This window comes from Adiantum capillus-veneris, chromosome 21 (genome assembly GCF_014529385.1).
Source record: "Adiantum capillus-veneris isolate H3 chromosome 21, ASM1452938v2, whole genome shotgun sequence".
Classification (NCBI taxonomy): domain Eukaryota; kingdom Viridiplantae; phylum Streptophyta; class Polypodiopsida; order Polypodiales; family Pteridaceae; genus Adiantum; species Adiantum capillus-veneris.
In genome coordinates this window covers 141,652,653-141,671,988 of record NC_140951.1, presented here as the reverse complement: position 1 = coordinate 141,671,988, position 19,336 = coordinate 141,652,653, and the positions used below count along the sequence as shown (strand labels likewise).

Below are 19,336 nucleotides of genomic sequence, written 5' to 3'. Positions count from 1 at the left end.
GATCCTAGAACAATTAGGCCATGCTACAAGCAAAAGAATGTATCACCTCTAAGTCATCTGCCAACCAATGAATATCAGAGAATAACCAGCTCAATGGAGCAATATAGCAACTTAAAGAAGCCAACAATTAGTTTCTGTTTCAAAAAGGTTACAAGGATAAACACATTGATGTCGATGGATTTTCATTGGATTGTCTTCTCAGAGGGTTTAGATGTCATCTCCTCCATTTTTCTATATGTATCTATATGAGATGTCACTATTGATAGTTAGTTATTATAGTTGCCTTATTGTAGCTTTGGAGGAAAATTTTAGTTAATAATATTTGCACATGTGGAGAAAGATGAGGGAGGAGAGTGCCACTGAAGCCTGACTTTTAATTAGCCCTAGCAACGCGCAGGTCACATACTGGTTTTCTTTTAATTAGAAGCAGGCTGGTTGAGGTGACTTGGTGAAAGAATCTCACGAGATTCCTTGTATACTATATAGCCTACCTGCCCCAAATTTCAGATTTCGAAATTCGAAATGTAGATTATGGCTGCTGAAATCTCCGCCATCTTCTTGTGCGCGCCTTTACTTCTCCGTGCCATGCCCCCCCCCCACCCACCCCCCTCCCCCCCCCCACACACACACACACAGTGTCACGCACACCCACACCCACACCCTCCCCTTATATTCTCCATTGTAGCCCCTTGTTAAACATCTTGGCGTACAAGAGTTGCCTGTAAACGCGCGTTTTGGATCGCCCGACTTTTTGGAGGGAATCGGAGACAGAACCACATCAATTGTACGAAAAGGAAGAAAGCGGGCCTTTTATGTTTTTGCCCGAGCGCAGGGCAAAAGGGCTTCACCATGGCTATGGAGATAACCTGTCGTATTCCAGATGCACATGGCTGCCCTATTCTAAGTATTGCCTACAACAAGGACCGCAAAGAGATTTATAGTGGTTCTCAAGATGCAAAGATTAAGGTCAATTTTCTGCTGCAAAATCCCTTTTTTATGCATGTAAAATGGGTTCATGTTTGAATACAAAATCGAGTTGCTGTCACTCATCTTGTAAATCTCTTACTGAAGTTACTATGCATATTGCCAATGGAGTGCTTAGCTATGTTACCACGTGCAGCTTATTTCTATGTTCTTAGGCTTTTGCCTATCCTCTATGATGTGGCTGCATGTGATCTTTTCCTTTTACTTCTAAAACATTTTGCACCTAGTTCTTGGCTACTTCTTTTGGCGGGTCTTGTGAACGGTTGAGAGATTAGACTACATTCGTAAGTGCAAACAAACTTTTCCGAGTACAATCAATCAAATAAGGATTGGGACTTGCTAATCTTGGTCATGATATGTATTTTTCATGGCTTGAGCTAATAGGTGCTGGCTTTAACCATTCAGGTATGGGATGTCGAGACAGGCAGACTACTCAGAATTCAACAAGGTCATCAGGCTTGGGTTACAGATTTACTCTATTCCTACACAGCATCACTGCTCTTCTCTTGCTCACTTGATGGAAACATTCTAGTTTGGTCAGACAAGGGCAAGCTTGTGCAGGTGAATCTCTCCCATGGACATTATGGTCTAAATGTTATTCTATCTGGAACTGCCTTGTGATTGATATGAACATACTTACTTCCAGTCATTGCTGGAATTTTTTGTCTGTTTTATGAGATTGTATAGCAGAGAGCATGAAGACTATAATACATGAAAGAGGGGATCATAACACACTTACGGTCAGTATATTTTACGAAGCATGAGCAGCTATGCTCGTAACAGCTATGAGGGTCCACGCAAGACCCATGTCATTAAGGGAATGCTAACACATTCTCAGGTGTGAGGACCGGACAAAGATTCAGATACCTTAAACTTGGTCGCTATGTTTGCAACCATTTATGGATTCCAAAGAGCACAAAAATCTTCTACTTCAAGGACATTATGTCATCTTTGAACAACATTGTGGGATATCAACAATATCCTGCCAAACCTTGTCCCTTTTTAACAAATACCAAGCCTTGGCTCAAGCTATAGACATGCCCTTGTGCCTTGTGGACCGCTCCCGCGCTTAATGCTCATATAACTAGCAGTGAGTGAGAGAGAAATGAAATGAAATGTTTATTTGCAGCAGAAAACCCACATATGAAAAAGTAGTAGACACCCCTTCATGCTCTTCTCTCTTTTCCCAAGCACAACCACACAGAAACCTTATTCAGTGACATATGTAAGGCATTATCTGGGCTGAATAAGGGCATCTAAACAAAGAGAGATACACTGCTAGCATGTTTGATATGCGATCTTTATATAGCTGAGCAACTCAAACTGGAGTGTGTTGTAAGTTTGACCTTTTTTGCTATGCAACATGTAAAACCTTGAATGTCAGGAATTCTGAGTTATTTGTTGGCCACCAAGATTTCAAGACTTTTTTGCATGTATGTTTCAGATGGTTGAATTTGGTGGTCCTGTGAATTGCCTATCTTGGGACCCCAAGGGCAGGCGTTTAATAGCAGGTGGACGTGGTGTCGTACAGCTTTTCCGTTGTGTCAGATCATCATCCAGCATGTACTTCAAGTCGGACTCTCAAAATCAAAGGATCGGAATTGTGAGTTTTTATTTTGTTCCATGAATTCCTAGAATGGTCAGTAAATTAAGCTCCATGAATCTACTTTTACTACTTGAATTACGAGTGTTGACTACTGTTCCATGGAAAGGATTTTCTGATATAGCTTTGATGGAGTATGCCTTAACTTTACTGTGGTAACATCATCTTGTGTTTTAGAGTTTTATGTGTACACCAATCTTTATGTGAAGGAATTGAAGGCAAATATGATGTATAGGTGGTTTCTATGTGTTTCCAATATCGGTCCAGAGCCAACAATAAATGCCCTCTCAGCTAGGAATAAATATCAATAAAAATCTGTTTGTCTTGTATTGGGCAAGCCGATCAAGTCTGAATTCTTGAGTAGAAGGCTAGCAGGCTCAAGGAACAGGGTTTGAAAAGCTATGTCATCAGTTGCTCCATAAGTTGGTAGAGGTTAGAATAAAAAACTCTAACCCCCTCCCTCTGTTGTAGGCCCCTTGGCCACTCTTCAGTTTGCCTGGGTTCTTAACCCCTTGTCCTCTTCGCCAATTCTTTCTAGTTGGGCACACCACGTCATCACTTTGTCGTGTTCCCCCCTCTTGAAAGAATCGTAATTGCCATCGATTACACATGCCAAAACAGTCAAAAGACAAGAACTTTCTTTAGTAGACACTGACTTTATATACTTATGCACTAGACTCCATCAATCAAACACTTTTACAAAAAAGATATCAGTCATTGATCAATCACATTTCTGTCGAGGGTCTTAGATACAAATCATGATCATTGTAACCATTTAGCAATCACATCCAGACCGCGTTGACAACTCAAACTGAAGAGAATTTGCGATGTTGTCCTCCTCCATCCAATTTGCATAGAGGGCCAAAAAGTACCCTTGACCAAATTATCGGGTGGACCTAGCTTATCTTACTGTTCCTTTCTTGTGCCATGTGACTTGTTGGTAGTCCGGCTGGTCCCCCCTGTCCACTGGCATCTCAATCTGAATCCAAGAAGAGTTCCCACCAACTTATGGGACCCCGTGTGCCGATGGGGCCCAAGTGACCTAAAGATGTTAAAATAAAGCAAAACCAAAACACACACACACACACACACACACAAAGGCTTATTTGCGTAGAAATTGATGATGTGGCGTCAATACGGATTTTTGGATTTTGTGTTGATTGTTGCCACGGTAGTTTGTACGGATTCTTGATTTTACGTTGACCTGTTGACGTGGCAGCCTGTACGGATTTTTGTGATTTACATTGGGTAGTTTTCAACGCAAACTTTTTGGACCAATTGCTTTTGAGTTTAAAGCTTTTCATGTAAACTGCTTTTCAAGGCCAAGGGCCTTTAAATAAGTGCAGAGGGCTCAGTCTTTGGCATCATAGTTACCCGGAACGGGAACGGGGAACGGGAATGGGAGGGTCCGGAACGGGACAGGAACGGGAAGGAGGAGGGGAGGCCGAAACGGGAACGGGGCCGGAACGGTCCACCTAGAGTAAGGCTTGAATTACCTCCATTAAGCTTAGTCCCAAATAAACTCCTAAACAACCCCAAAACTGCCCCCCCCCTAACCTGCCCTCTAACTGCACCAAATATGTTCCCCGAACAGCCTCAAATTTGCCCCCAAAAGCCCACATTTTTCCCCCCAAATGCCTACTTTTGCCCGTTCCGCCCCGCGTTTCGCCGTTCCGCCTCATGTTCCACCTATTCCGGAATACTGAACTGGTTACACCCTGTTCCGGAACGGCTTTCTGTTCCCATCTCCGTTTCGGGAACGGGACTCGTCCGGAATGCCGCTTCGGAACGTTTTGGCTATGTACCTCCCATTCCCTGTTACAGTGTTTGGCATGCTTCAGTATGAAGGTGTAGAGGGTGGAGTACCGGCATTTGTTAGAGTTCAAGTAATACAAAGAAATACCGAAAGGGGCGCCAAGGTTTGGGGCCAATACTCTCTGGGGTGGAATTCCGCCACTCCGTGTCGTGTGTGCGCTCTCTCTTTCAGTTCAGTTGTTATTGAAGTGCCAAAAGTTTGTTCAGTCTGTTCTTTTCCGTTGGCACGTGGTGCTCGTCTTGTGACAGGCTGTACGAAAAGCTACCCAAAACAGCCAACGCAAATCATACAACCAACCACGTCATCAGTTAGTGCAATTTACGGGAATCAACACCAAATGTCAAGCTTTTGATATTTTAGGTTTTAGGTCCCTTGGCCAGTGCTCCATAAGTTGGGTAGAGGTTAGGGTTAAAACTCTAACCCCCTTCGTCTGTTTTAGGCCCCTCGGCAACACTTTCTGGTTCAGTTTGTTTGGGGAGTTCTTTAACCCCTTGTCCTCTTGGCTAGTTCTTTCCAGTTGGGCATGCCATGTCATCACTTTGTGACATTTTTAGCACTTCAAAACAACTGAACTAAAAGAGAGTCTTCAGAAGAGACATGGAGTGGCAAAGTTTCACTCGCAGATTGCAATGCTTTCGGTATTTCTTTATATTGCTTCAACAAGGTACAACTTTGTGGCTTTGCTCTGCATCTTCCACGGGTAGACGGTTGGAGAGAGAGCCCACAACACATATTTAAAGGCCGTATGCCCATCCAAAAGCAGTTACATAATAGCAGCAAGTTTTAAAAGCATATGGGTCCAAAAGAACAATCCTCAACGCAAAACGTGGAAATTTCAGACACACACCCCCACAAAACATGCAATTTTGGAGGTGTGAGTGTGTTCGGCTTAATTTTAGGGTTTTAATCCCCTGGGCCGGTTTGTGTAAATTGTTGAGGGCATTTATTATTTGGGCCACTCGGCGGAAATCTAGAAGTTGGTGAACCTTCTGTGCTTCTCCTTCTTCTGCTAGGGTTTAGGCCCCTCGGCTAGGATCTACAGGTGGGCTAGGGTTAGGCTCAAGGAGTCCTAACCCTCAGTGTCTTCAGTGGTTGACATGTGAACAGCTTGTGACATCCCCCCTTCTTGAAAGAAGAGAAATTGTTTGCGATTATATATGCAAAACAACTCAAGTTAGAAAAAAATATCTGAGGGTGTAAGGTGCAGCGGAAGTGAATGTTCAACTTTGCTCAAGATGAGTGCTCCGAACTGTGCTCAAGGTTCTTTTTACTTACAAAAGGGAGAGCCTTCCGTTCCTTTAGTGATAGAGTGCAATGGATACAAACAAAGTGGATGAACACTGTGAATGAAGGTACATGAGATTGAGAGATAGAGAGAGAGAGAATACGACACGAGAATGTTGTCAAACCCTCCTCCGAAGGCCCCACTCTCTATGGCGAGAGAGGTCTACTATGGATTGCACAAATCTCTACAATGCTTGGACTTGCCAACGATGTCGACGATGACGAGACGGGTTGAAATCTGAAAATGCTAAGGCCTGAAATCTGCAAATTTTTATATGTTGAATTCTGACTCTACGGTGTCGATGATGACGGTACGACTACGACGCGCTGAAAACGCAGATGCTGAAATCTGCGTTGCGTTTTCCGGGCTGAAACTGTGAACGACGCTGGATCGGACCGTGCGGCGAGGATTTGCTGCGGGAAGGTGAGATCTGCGAGGTTTGGGACTTCTTCTGCGGTATCTAACTGCTGAAAACTGAAAACGCTGATTTATGGGCTGATTCCGTTGCGAAGATCTGCAAAAACACTGAGGTTGATCTGCAAACCAAAAACGCTAGGGCTGAAAATGGGTCCTGCTGCAAACACTCTGTGGATCTTCCGGTGCAAACCACTAACGCTAGTGCTGATATGTCCTTTGCTGTCGCTAGGCTAATGCAAATGCAAAAACGCTGGCTGATCTGGGTTCTTGTCCAAAATTGCTAGATTATCTGCAGTGATGCAAAAACGTTAGAGAACTTGGGCTCCTGCTGCGCTCCTGCTGCCTCTTCTACCAGAAAGTGCTAGCGCTAGGTTTGCTTATATACAAACTTAGCAAACTTGCCCTACCTAGTTTCCAACAAGTCACTTAATAAATAAGTGAAAAATGTCAAAATAGGAAAAATAGGTTTAATGTATTGGAAAATTCCCTTGATGGATTCTGATGGGAATGCTGATGATCATGCTATGTGCAACCGAAGGATATGCATCTAATCTAAGTGACTGGTCATGCACGGTCTGCGAACAGACTCACAAAAGTGCCGGATCACTTCCTATTCTAGACTGACTTGATTGACTGAACCCTGGTCGTGCTGTAACTTGTCCACGGACACATAGAGTTGGATGTGTCACGTGACATCCCCTCCTTTTCAAAGTGAGGTACTGGTACCGAACTGCATGGCGTCGAGGGAGATCGCCAACAACATTCGAAATCCTCGGAAGGACTCTTCGCCGGCCCACTCTGAGGTGTGGGTCGTGCGATACTTGAACTTCATAAAGGTCTGCAAACTCTTCTTCTTTGGGCTGCGTCGGAAACGACACAAAGTCATCTGAGTCTCCTTCAATGCTTCCACTTCTTCTATGGACGTAGGTCCATCTTCTTCAAGAATCTCCTAGGCTAAAAATTCCTGAAACCACTTCTGACACAAAAACATGAACATACCCATTTCATGTAAAGTGACTGGAAAAAATATCCTCTTCTCTAAAGACTGTGTATGCAATGTAGATGAACAAATAGACGGAGTGCCAACCCGTTCACCACACACATGCAAACAATGAGATCGAATCTTGTGTTTCTTATCTAAAGCAATCAACTGTGGCAAAACACAATGGAAATGCCTATGCTTGATGCTCAATCTTTCTTGTGCTCTTTCTACGACAGTGTCGTGCCAAGGAAGAGACATTGAATGTGACCTCCAACATTTCATCTTTTCATTAGAAATCCGCATACATCCGTGCTCATTCATGAGTGAAACGTGTTCAACGTACAATATGTCATGCCTAGGAAAAGGGATTACATAAGGACGGTGACTAAAATATAGGAAACGATCACGAATGAAACACTCGAACAATGCGTACTGACTAATCATGCGAACACATAATACTTCCTGTGGGGGTTCTGTGGACCTAGGCTAGAGAGCCAAGATCGGTTTTTCCTGAGGGGGTTCTTTGGACCTAGGCTCGAGAGCCAAGATCGGTTCTTCGTGATTGATCGAATCTGCAACGAGGTTAGCTTCACTAGAAAAAGTATCAACCAACCTATCATTCTTGTGAACAATCACATCTTTTTCCTGCAAATCATCATGCTCGTGAGAAATCACATCTTGATCATGCAAATCATCATGCTTGTCATTGTCATCCAAATCAACATGCTCATCATTATCATTCAATTCATCATGCTTATCATCATGCAAATCCTGTGTGTCATGCGTTGGAGAAGAAGAGACTGAGAGAGTCTCCTTTTCCCGAATTTCTTGCATCTGTGTTGCACTTGAGAAAAGAGTCGCAACATCTCTTTCATGTGTCGGTCGTTCATTGCTTTTCTTGCTTTGCTCTCGCGATCAAGTTCTGCTTCTCTTACTTTTGCTTTCAAGCGTGCTTGCTCGCGCTCACGCGCTATGGTTGCCATTCTTTCTTCGCTTTCACGTGCTATGGCTTCCATTCTTTCGTAGCGCTCTAACTTCCTTTCCATAAACATATGGTCCAAAGCTTCCACAGGAGTTACTGCAATCCTTGACGTAGATGGGGAAGGGGGAGGGTCGGAAAAACCTCCTGGTGGGGAAAACTCTTCTTCGCCACTCCCATGCTCATCACCTCCATGCGAAGTATCCATTCCGCTTCGGGTGATGACCATCCGCTTAAGTCTTGGGTTCTTGTGGTCTTGGGTTCTTAAGTTCACGAGGAACTTGGGTTCTTGGGGATCTTGGTTCTTAGGGTTCTTCTCTCGCTTGCAATTTGTGTTAGAGAAGAATCTTCTCTTCACCCGAGTTCTGCTCTTTTCCGCGGCGCATCCCTTGGCGGCCTTGCGCTCACACCACGGTTGCTTTTTCCCACCTCACGTCGATTGGCCGGCCGCTAAGTGCACGGTCCGCTGTCAATGAGTGAAAAGAGGCACAAGGGGAGGCTGGACAAGCCCTTCTTTCTTGGGTTTCCTGTCACTCTTCAAAAAAACGATTAGGAATCGACACGCCCAAGTGAACTTGGGTTCGTGCGACTTCAAAAAGCAAAAAGAATTCTGTGGTTCTTTCCTCGAGTGATACAGAATACTGCCAAAGCTGTGATACCAATGTTAGGTGCAGCGGAATGAATGTTGAACTTTGCTCAAGATGAGTGCTCCGAAGTGTGCTTAAGGTTTCTTTTACTTACGGAAGGGAGAGTGTAACAGACTTGGACACTCCAAGTCAAGAATCAATCACGACAGCACCAAATAACCACTTCAAAACAATTCACAGATCACAATAGGTTTACATTGACCCGATGGAGTTCCATGCCTAGAGATATCGGTCCCAAAGACTGGCGCCCCTTTTGGTATTTCTTTATGTATTAATCAATGTCAAAGTACAAGAGAGCGGTTAGGGTTTCACTCTCAGACTCTGCGTCCAGATGCTCTGTAGAGTGTAAGCCCAAACCGCTTATTTAATGTTTACAAGGGATGCCAAAAGCAGAGCCCCAAAAGCTTCAGTTCCAAAAGCAAAATTCTCTCTCTCTCTCACACAAAAGAGCAAATAATCTCTCTCTCTCTCTCTCTCTCTCTCTCTCTCTCTCTCTCACACACACACACACACACACACACACACAATATTTGCGTGGAGAAATAAAGCAAAAGTTGACGCAAAAGCAGTAAATTCAGCCAGCGCCATTTTCGGATTTTGATCTGTTGCTTTAAGGGTTAGGGTTAGGGTTTAGGACAGTTTAGGGTTTACAGGTTTTAGGGTTAGGGTTTGCAAAATTAGGGTTTTTAGCAGCAGTAAGGGCTAGGGTTTCCCGCATGCTCTCGGGCACACGTCATCACTTTGTGACATACCCCCCTCTTGAAAGCATTGTGATCGCCCTCGATTACGCCTGCAAAACAGACAGAAGCCATAAACCGTCTTAGCAGACACTGACTGTTAGTACCTACGTACTAGGAACACACATCTAGCACATGTACCAATCGACAGTCACATCACACGACATCATAGGACATCACTAGACATCACAGGACATCACATGACATTCAACATTCATTCGGACTCTTAGACCATGATTTATCGGCAATGTAGCTAGCAATCGCATCTAGATCCAATCGGGACCTCGTCGATGTCCGATTGACTAACCCCTATTGCAACCATGTCTATTCTAGATCAATCAGACCAAAATGTTGCAGTCATTTCGTCTATCAGTTCCTGCACTCAAAAGAAGTCAAGAACAAATTAGTACCATAATCAGGAATTCCATTTCATAAAGTCATCCAGCAGAATACTGTCAGCTCTCAGTATCCCTGAAGCTCAAAGAGACATCAGTGACTTTAGCATCAAAATCAAGGCATCTATTGTCAAAGGAGCGGAGTGACTCCTCTCTTGTGCATCCCATTGCACCAGATCTCTGGCCAAGCTGAATTCTGGGTTCCATTTGGAGTAGACTATGCTAGACCAAAAACATCGAGGTAAAGTTTCACAAACCGAGGAGTATCTGCGAGGTCCTCCTCCTCCATCCACTTCGCATCAAATGCAGGATAGTTCTTGAACTTAACCAAGAACCGCCTTCGGACTTTACCTTTCTTCGTATCCTTATGTGCCAAAATCTGTTCAGGAACAAGGGTCTCCTCGTTTTCTTCCACTTCATCAGGCACATCACCTTTAAAAGGTTTCAAGAGACTCACATGAAATGCATTGTGAATCCTCCAAGTATCTTTGGCAGTTTCAATTGGAAGGAGACATCATTTATCTTTTCAGTGATCTGGAAAGGTCCGTAGTATCGCATACTAAGCTTTGGAAAAAGCCTCTCCTTTCCCTTTTTCTTTCTCAAGCGTGCCTTCTCAAAACGTAAGAGCACCCAATCATCCTCCTTCAATTTCAAGTCGCGACGATGGCAATCCGCTCCCTTTTTCTGGTTCTTGAGACTTTTGCAAAGTCTTGCGAACCTTGGCAAAAAAGCCGTATCTAAATCTCGTGTATATTCATCCGCTTCAAAGATCTTATCTTTCCTCCTTAGGAAGGGTGGAACCTTCGCAGCACTTTCAACAATCTCAAATGGTGTCTTCTTCGTTGAAGAGTGTATCGTATTATGGTAGGCAAATTCCACCAAAGGTAAGTACTCTTCTCATTGAGTCTTCTGATCAGAGATACAAGACTTCAATAAATCTAAAACCACTGAATTGGCAATCTCCGTTTTCCTCGCCAGTCTACAAGTGGAACGATGACGAGAACTGCAACTGCGTGCCAATGTTCTCTCAAATTGCCTTCCAAAACAAACTCGTAAATCTGGGATCTTTGTCGGAGACAATCGTCTGAGGCATGCCATGTAATCTGAAAATCATTGTGACCATTGTGTGTTCTCGAGAGATCAAAAATGAAATCCATTGCAATACTTTCCCAGGGGCGGGTGGGTATGGGTAAAGGCTGTAACAATCCGTGTGCTTTATGCCTGTCAAACTTGACCTTCTGGCATAATAAGCAACTGCGCACAAACTCTTCCACATTCTTTTTGAGTCTCGGCCAAAAGAAGTATCTCTCTACCCCTTTCATGGTGGTAGCAATGCCGCGGTGACCCGTAAAAGGTGGACAATGGCTTTCAGTCATAACCTTTCCCTCAACGGTTGTGTAACGCACAACATGGTTTTTCTCATCAAGTAGCCATCCTGAATGGAGTATCCCGCTACTGTCTCCCCATCCTGTATCCGTGTGAAAACGTCTGCAAAATCTGTATCTGTGGCATACTTGTCGACCATATCCTTGAAGCTCCTATGATGTATCACGGAAATAGCCAGAACCAACGGCTTCCGAGACAAAGCATCTGCTATAACCGGCCTATACAACGTAGAGGGCGGTACTATTTCAATTACGTGTTAACTTTACACAGAGCATTGAGAAGGGAAGAGAACACAGTTGCGTCCAGCGACTAGAATGTCACTGCGCACACGAGACCGACACCCTGTAGGCCCCAAAGACTGGCGCCCCTTTCGGTATTTCTTTATTCAAATTAAGATAGACGATCCGACCACTTAGCACAAGCTTTCACAAAGCTGTCCAAACCTGGCGAGGGCTGAAAACGTAGGTTTTCGACCGGATTTCGACAGCATAACGGCGCAAAAACCCCTGTAGGTCAAAAACACTTGTCTAGGACGGATTCCCTCGATATCTGGAAGCTTTCTGGTGAGCTGTCACAGAAATTCAGCGGGCTGTAATTCTTTGTTTTTCACTGCCGGGAGCCCAAAAGCTTGTACACGCATCCCAAGGCTCTCACGAGGCTCCCCCGATGTTCCCTTGCAGTTTAGGTGCGAAACCCAGCAGGCTGTACTTCCCTGTTTCGGATCGTTTTTAGCGGAGCGAACACGCCTACGCGTGTCTCAAGGGCTCCCGCACGCAATGGGACAGTTCCCCTGTGAATTGGACGCATTTTCACATGCGAAAACTCTCCAATCTCGCAATCTTTCGTGATGGAACTGTGCGTACCTGTGGGGGATTAGCAATTAGATAATCCGGTTCTTGTTCAGAAGGCTCTTGCCTTGGCAAACGCGCATAAACCCCCAGAACTGTACATAGGTCAAATGAGAAGCCCACTAGTGGGGCATAACATACTATACGTAGGGGAGAAAGAGAGCAGTATGTAGCGTGCGGGGCATCACTCCCGTCACCGTACTGTGCATAGAGGGCAAGGTAAGCATTCCATAGCTTCTGTACCTGCTACAATCCACATGAGGTTGAAAATGGCGCCCCCTTTGTTGATATGCAGCTCGTTTTTGCCTCCCAGAGTGGCAGAATCGCTCACAGGCTGACACGTCGCCCAGTTTCCGAGTTTGGGCTTTCCATGCTAAAAATATCTCAACTGGTGCGTCAGTTGACTTTGTAGCAGAGCAATAAAATGTTCCCCTTGTCATTCCAGAGCTAATGACGCGAATACATTTTCCGATAAAAAATAGCAGTTCCCTAAATTTTAGGAGATGCTTCCATGGCGTCCCTATCGGTCTCTTGACCATCATTGAAGACTACCATTTGACCACCATCTACAATGTGGGTTAATTTACTGGCCCCTTTCAACTTATAAAGTTGCAGTGACTTGACGAGTGGCCCAAATTCCAGTTTGGCGCACACGAGCTTCCATACTCATCAGAATTCAGTGCTAACTACCCGGGCAGTCCCTGTCTGACCGACCTAGATCCCCGATGTGAGAAACCCATTTGGCTGCAGCCGTTTCACACTCGCCATGCAATGTCCAGTTGCACCTTTTCAAGGGTTTTGGGACAAACAAGTAAAAATAAAATAAATATATCTAATACTTATTTACGGAAGGCAACAGGAAAAATACACCTCCTGGTGACATCTGCCACCACATTCTTCTGTCCGTGCACATGGACAATCTGGAAGTGAAACTGTGACAAGATGTTCGCCAACAACATCTGCTTTTTCGAAAGTTGCATCTGTGACAAGAAGTAGCGCAAACTCTGATGGTCTGTTAAGATAGTAAAATCCGCTCCGAGTAGGTAATGTTTTCCAAGAGGTCTTTTACTTGGTTCATAATCTCTTCATTCAGTGCTTGGCTCACACGGTAAGGTGGCCGGTTCGGTGGCGTGCTTCTAGGTATTAGATCAATGGTATGATCTTCAGGCCCTCTAAAAAGCAATCGGCATGAGTGTGAAGAAAAATCTTGGCGTTCTTTTGTTCAAGTCAAAACATATTCAACGTTTATCCATCGTTCAATTCTCTCCCAAAAGAATGAGTAAAGAAACTGAAGTTCATCAAGTACAATCTCTGAGCCCTTCATTTGTTAAAGTCGCTTTGTCGGCCCGGTAGTCAACCACGGCGTAGTTCTTGTGCTGCCAAGGGATTCCGAGTAGAACGTCACTCGTGTGCCCTGAACACCCCTGTCATTGCAAACAAAGTTTGCCAATGTCGGTGTAATGGCAACATCCCGTATCCGGGTGCCAGTCGAACTACCTCCGCCTGTGGCATCAGTTTGTCGGGCGTAATTCCAAATCGAGCCGCCAATTTCAAGTGAAAAGAAGTTGGCCTTGGCTCCTAAAAAAGAGCTTCCTGATCCTTCACTTTGCCCTAAAAGCGGCAAAGTTTGTACTTTCATTCATTTGATTCGGTGCAGGTCCCACGCCATGTGGTACCAGTTTTGCTTTTTATTTGCCTTTTCTGCCACGTCTCTCAGCTGCTTTTGAACTTTCTGGCCTTTCTTCATCTTGCTCATTCGGTGCCTTGTTAGGGCACTTCGCGGAGATATGTCTATGTTCCCCGCATCCAAAGCACTTCCCCTCCTTGATGAAGAGAGCTCTCCTCTCAAGAGTAAGGTTGGGTCGTGCATCCTTCTTTTTTGGGTTGCTCTTTCTCTTTCTACTTTCATTCGTTGAAGTCCGTTTGGCTCGTTGTGTCATGACCTCATCGGTGGGGCAGGTTAGACTTCCAGAGTGAATGGCAAAGCCCTGTTTTGCATGACTGATCAACTCCTGAATAGAAGCTGACTTCTGTTCCAAGCAGTGATCTCGGATCTCTGTAGGTAGACCCAAGGTAAACCGCTCAATCTGTTCTCTGAACGAGATCTTCTTGAATGAAGAGGCAGGTAGAAAGGAGCTCCAGAATCTCTCGCAATAAGCATCCGCTGTATCCCTCTTGGTCATCCAAAGATGGTTCCAGGCAGCTTGTGTATCCATTCAGACTCTTTCGTTAGCCAAGAAGAAATAAAAAGCTTCTTAAATTTCAGCCATTCAACTGGCGCAGTCTTGTTTAAAAGAAGCGTGGACCACCAAGTTCGAGCATTCCCCGTAAAGTAAGAGGTCGCTCTCCGAATCTTGGAGTGCTCTGAGTAGCGTCCTCCTGCAAAAGCGATGTCAAACTGCTGTATAAAAGACAAAGCCTTCGAAGCATCTTTGTATCCTGAAAAAGTATCAAATTTGATCGATTGTCCACCTTCCTTAAACTCTTGGACTTTTTTGCTTTTATCTTCAGAAAGTGATACTGGTTGGCTTTATAAAAATTCTTCTTGTTCGCATAAAAGTTGCCGTCATCAGAGTCTGAACTGTTTGTAGACGAGTCCTTTGTAGAACTGTTACTCATTGGGCGAGATTTAGACTTCTTTGCCTTTTTCTTGCCCTTTCCGAAGCGTTGTTTCTTACTTCGCTTTTTGCCTTTTCTGTCTTCGTCGCTCGAATCTGAAGAGCTAGAAGAATTGTCAGAAGAAGAAGAAGAAGAAGAAGAAGAAGAAGAAGAACTGGGTACTCCTTCAAATTGAACACGCTTCTTCTATTTCTTTGCCTTGTCAAATGTCGACTGATGACCCAAATAACCCGGGAAGTTAGTGCCTTTCTTATGCTTTTTGCTGTGCTTTTTAGCTTTCTTCTGCGCGTCAAAAAGCTGAGCAATCCGTGCATCAACCACCTATTCTAATTCCTTCTCTGAATATTTCTTTTGATCAGAAGGTTTCTTGAGAGTGGGTTTTGGGGGTTGTGTTGTGGTTTTCTGCCATTGCGCATGCACTTCCTGAAAAGAAGTCTCGCTCATGTATTTTGCCAATTTCGGATCCTTCGCAAAACTGAGCATCATCTTTGTTGCATCGCTGATCAATTGACGACGCTTCATCTCTCTTTGCTCCGCCTGAGTAGGCCGAGGCGGGCCATACTTTCTGTCGGAATCTTCGTTGTGATCCCTGCTTACATCTCCGGAGTCGACTGATCCTTGTGTGAAGCCATAGGTGCCGCATAAAAAAAAATTTGGGATCGGATTTCCTGTAGAAGAGAAATCGGCCGTGCTTTGATACCACTGTAACAGACTTGGACACTCCAAGTCAAGAATCAATCACGACAGCACCAAATAACCACTTCAAAACAATTCACAGATCACAATAGATTTACACTGGCCCGGCGGAGTTCCGTGCCTAGAGATATTGGCCCCAAAGATCGGTGCCCCTTTCGGTATTCCTTTATGTATTAATCAATGTCAAAGTACAAGAGAGCGGTTAGGGTTTCACTCTTAGACTCTGCGTCCAGATGCTCTGCAGAGTGTAAGCCCAAACCGCTTATTTATTGTTTACAAGGGATGCCAACAGCAGAGCCCCAAGAGCTTCAATTCCAAAAGCAAAATTCTCTCTCTCTCTCTCACACAAGAGAGTTTTAATAAAATAAAGCAAATAATCTTTCTCTCTCTCTGTCTCTCTCTCTCTCTCTCTCTCTCTCTCTCTCTCACACACACACACACACACACACACAATTTGCGTGGAGAAATAAAGCAAAAGTTGACGCAAAAGCAACAAATTCAGCCAGCGTCATTTTCGGATTTTCATCTGTTGCTTTTAGGGTTAGGGTTAGGGTTTATGACAGGTTTTAGGGTTAGGGTTAGGATTTTTGACAGATTTTAGGGTTTGTAGGTTTTAGGAATAGGGTTTGCAGAATTAGGGTTTTCAGCAGTAGTCAAGGCTAGGGTTTCCCGCATGCTCTCAGGCAAACACGTCATCACTTTGTGACAGAGAGCCTTCCTTTCCTTTAGTGAGAGAGTGCAATGGATACAAACAAAGTGGATGAACACTGTGAATGAAGGTACATGAGATTGAGAGATAGAGAGAGAGAATACGACACCAGAATGTTTTCAAACCCTCCTCCCCTCCTCCGGAGGCCCCACTCTCTATGGTGAGAGCGGTCTACTATTGATTGCACAAATCTCTACAATGCTTGGACTTGCTGACGATGTCAACGACGATGAGGACGATGACGAGACGGGCTGAAATCTGAAAATGCTAAGGGCTGAAATTTGCAAATTTTTATCTCCTGAATTTTGACTCTATATGGATGACGGTGTCGATGACGACGGTACGACGACGACGCGTTGAAAACGCAGATGCTGAAATTTGCTTTTTCCGGGCTAAAACTGTGAACGACGTTGGATTGGACCGTGCGGCGAGGATCTGCCTGCGGGAAGGTGAGATTTGCGAGGTTCGGGACTTCTTCTGCAGTATCTAACTGCTGAAAACTGAAAAGGTTGATCTATGGGCTGATTCCGTCGCGAAGATCTGCAAAAATGTTGAGGTTGATCTGCAAACCAAAAACGCTAGGGCTGAAAATGGGTCCTGCTGCAAACACTCTGTGGATCTGCCTGTGCAAACCACTAACGCTAGTGCTGATTTGTCTTTTGCTGTCGCTAGGCTGATGCATGTGCAAAAGCGTTGGCTAATCTGGGTTCTTGTCCAAAAACGCTAGGTTATCTGCAATGATGCAAAAACGTTAGAGAACTTGGGGTCCTGCTGAGAAGTTGCCTGTTGAGCAAGCGCTCCTGTTGCCTCTTCTGTCAGAAAGTGCTAGTGCTAGATTTGCTTATATACCAACTTAGCAAAATTGCCCTACGTAGTTTCCAACGAAAGTCACTTAATAAATAAGTGAAAAATGTCAAAAATAGGTTTAATGCATTGGAAAATTTCCCTGATGGATTCTGATGGGAATGCTGATGATCATGCTGTGTGCAACCGGAGGATATGCATCTAAGGGCAGCGCGTAGCATGCAGGGCATCACTCCTGGCACCGCACTGTGCATAAGAGGGAAAGCAAGCACTCCATAGGTCTTAACCTGTGACAAAACTGAAAATCAGCCTCCTCTCTCATTTTAGGCGCCCCCTCCTCTGGCTAGAAGTAGTAGAAGGCTCATAGAGTGACACCTCACCCAATTTCCGATTTTGGCCAACTGGGCTAAAAATATCTCAACTGGTGCGTCAGTTGACTTGACAGCAGAGCAATAAAATGTTCCTCTTGTCATTCCAGAGCTAATGACGCAAACACATTTTCAGGTCCCAAAATAGCAGTTCCCTAAATTTTAGGAGATGTTGCCATTGTATCTTTCTAGGTCATTCGACCCCCTTTGTACACTGCAGCCACACCCAAAACTGAAATGTAGCCTCTGTAGCAAAGGATTCCACTTTGGCTAGTCAATGACCCCACTTTGGCTAACCATAGTCTTTGTCCAACCTTAGTGCTCTCTTGCCCTCAGGCCTGGACTCCCTCTGGACAGTTCCACACTAGCTATGCAATGCAGGGCAGTTAGATTTCCCGAGGGGTGTTTCCAAAAAGTGAAAGTAAATAGATAATAAGAAAGAAATCAACAAAAAGGATAGATAGTAGTCACACGTTGGTGATAGCTTTTGCACCAGAGGCTTTTCATGAAAAACTGCTTTTTAGGCCAAGGGCCTTTAAATATGAGGTTAGGGCTTATTCTCTCGCATGCTTCCTGGAGAAGGTGCAGAGTTTGGAGTACCGGCTTGTACCGTGTTGATGCAATATAAAGAAATACCGAAAGGGGCGCGCCCAGGTTTGGGGCCAATACTCTCTAGGGTGAAATCCTGCCACTCCGTCTTGCGTGTCGACTCTCTCTCTCTCTCAGTTCAATTGTTAATGAAGTGCTAAAAGTTTGTTTAGTCTGTTCTTTTCTATTGGCACGTGGTGCCCGTCTTGTGACGGGCAATTTACTGGGATTGCTATATAAGCAACCCCTTGCCTCCATTGTATACACATTGGATTATCTATTGCCAAGGTTGATTGGTTCTCTCTCTCTCTCTCTCTCTCTCTCTCTCTCTCTCACACACACACACACACACACACACACACACACACACACACACACACAAACGGGAGTGCATAGCAATATGAAATACATTCGGATAAATAGGATTTATCATTTATTACTGAAGGTATAGGATATAAAGAGAAATAGATAGAGAGAGAGAGATAGAGAGTGAGAAGATCGACACAATATTGGGGACCAGAAGATGGGATGGTCCCCCCCGTAATAGTATCTCTATTACTGAGGAGAAGTCTATACAAGCACTTGAACCGAACGTATTACCACGTTCGTTCTAGAACAAGACTTGATGGTTCCCGGAAGCCTCAGCTTCCTATTTCCTAGGGCAAAACCCTATTCCAAGGAACTTCCGTTCCTTATTCCAAATCCTCGAGAACTAAGGTTCTCGCCTGTGGATCTCACCTTCCAGACTCAGCATGGCATCCCTGCAACTCTTTTCCGACTCTGTTCCCAAAGACCTCTTCCTGTAGAATAACTCTTGCTTTCCCAGACATGAAGTCCTTCCCTTGGGAATTTCAACTTCCGGATCACATCTTGAGAGTCTACCACTCTCGGATCCGTGGATCTACTTCCCAAACTCGGGTACAAAGCCCTTGGGCTGATCTGGCTCTAGTTCCTTAGAGCGCTTTTATCCTGCAGAGGCTCGTGCCTTCCTCTGCTCCTTCTCCCTCACGAAGAGGAAGTACGCCTGCAATCAAATACTCAGAGATCATAACATGAAAATTGTTACCTTCACAATCTCGACGCTTGAAACGCAGCTCGGTTCTCGAAAAGCAATTCCCCGGAAGAGATCTCTATATAGAAATCCTCTCTTCCAATCCTACACACTACAGAGGTTAGTTCTCGGGTTCCTTCTCGCAAATCAGCCCCGTCTACGACATTTATGGGCTGAAAACTGAGAAAAACAGCAACTTGTCGCGATGGAAACATGCTCTGTAGGCACTTCTTCGCGAGGGAACTCGCGCACTGGGTCTTGGCGACATCTGGTACACTTGGGGCAGCCATGGGCATCACCATAGTTTTTTTCGTTCGCGTACGGAGGGCCTGCCGTACTGCCGTACGGGTGCGGGTACGGATGAAGTACGGAAGAGGATTTTGTACGTGCAGCCAGCGTGGCAAAAAATTTGGGCAAAAAAG

The 19,336-nt window shown here is 44.7% G+C and overlaps 1 protein-coding gene across 2 annotated transcripts in view; it reads left to right on the top strand.

The window, feature by feature from the left end:
- The first annotated feature begins 622 nt into the window (after positions 1 to 622).
- The window catches only part of LOC147431846 (uncharacterized), a 116,553-nt gene continuing 97,839 nt past the window's right edge, over positions 623 to 19,336 (top strand). The window contains exons 1-3 of one of the 2 annotated variants that reach the window (XM_086494312.1): positions 623 to 966; positions 1,390 to 1,545; positions 2,429 to 2,587. In XM_086494312.1, coding sequence (XP_086350438.1) covers positions 850 to 966; positions 1,390 to 1,545; positions 2,429 to 2,587 — 432 coding nt within the window. In that variant the 5' untranslated portion in view covers positions 623 to 849. Of the gene's footprint in view, positions 967 to 1,002; positions 1,269 to 1,389; positions 1,546 to 2,428; positions 2,588 to 19,336 lie in introns of those variants that run through there. The other variant, XM_086494313.1, reaches the window with a different exon arrangement.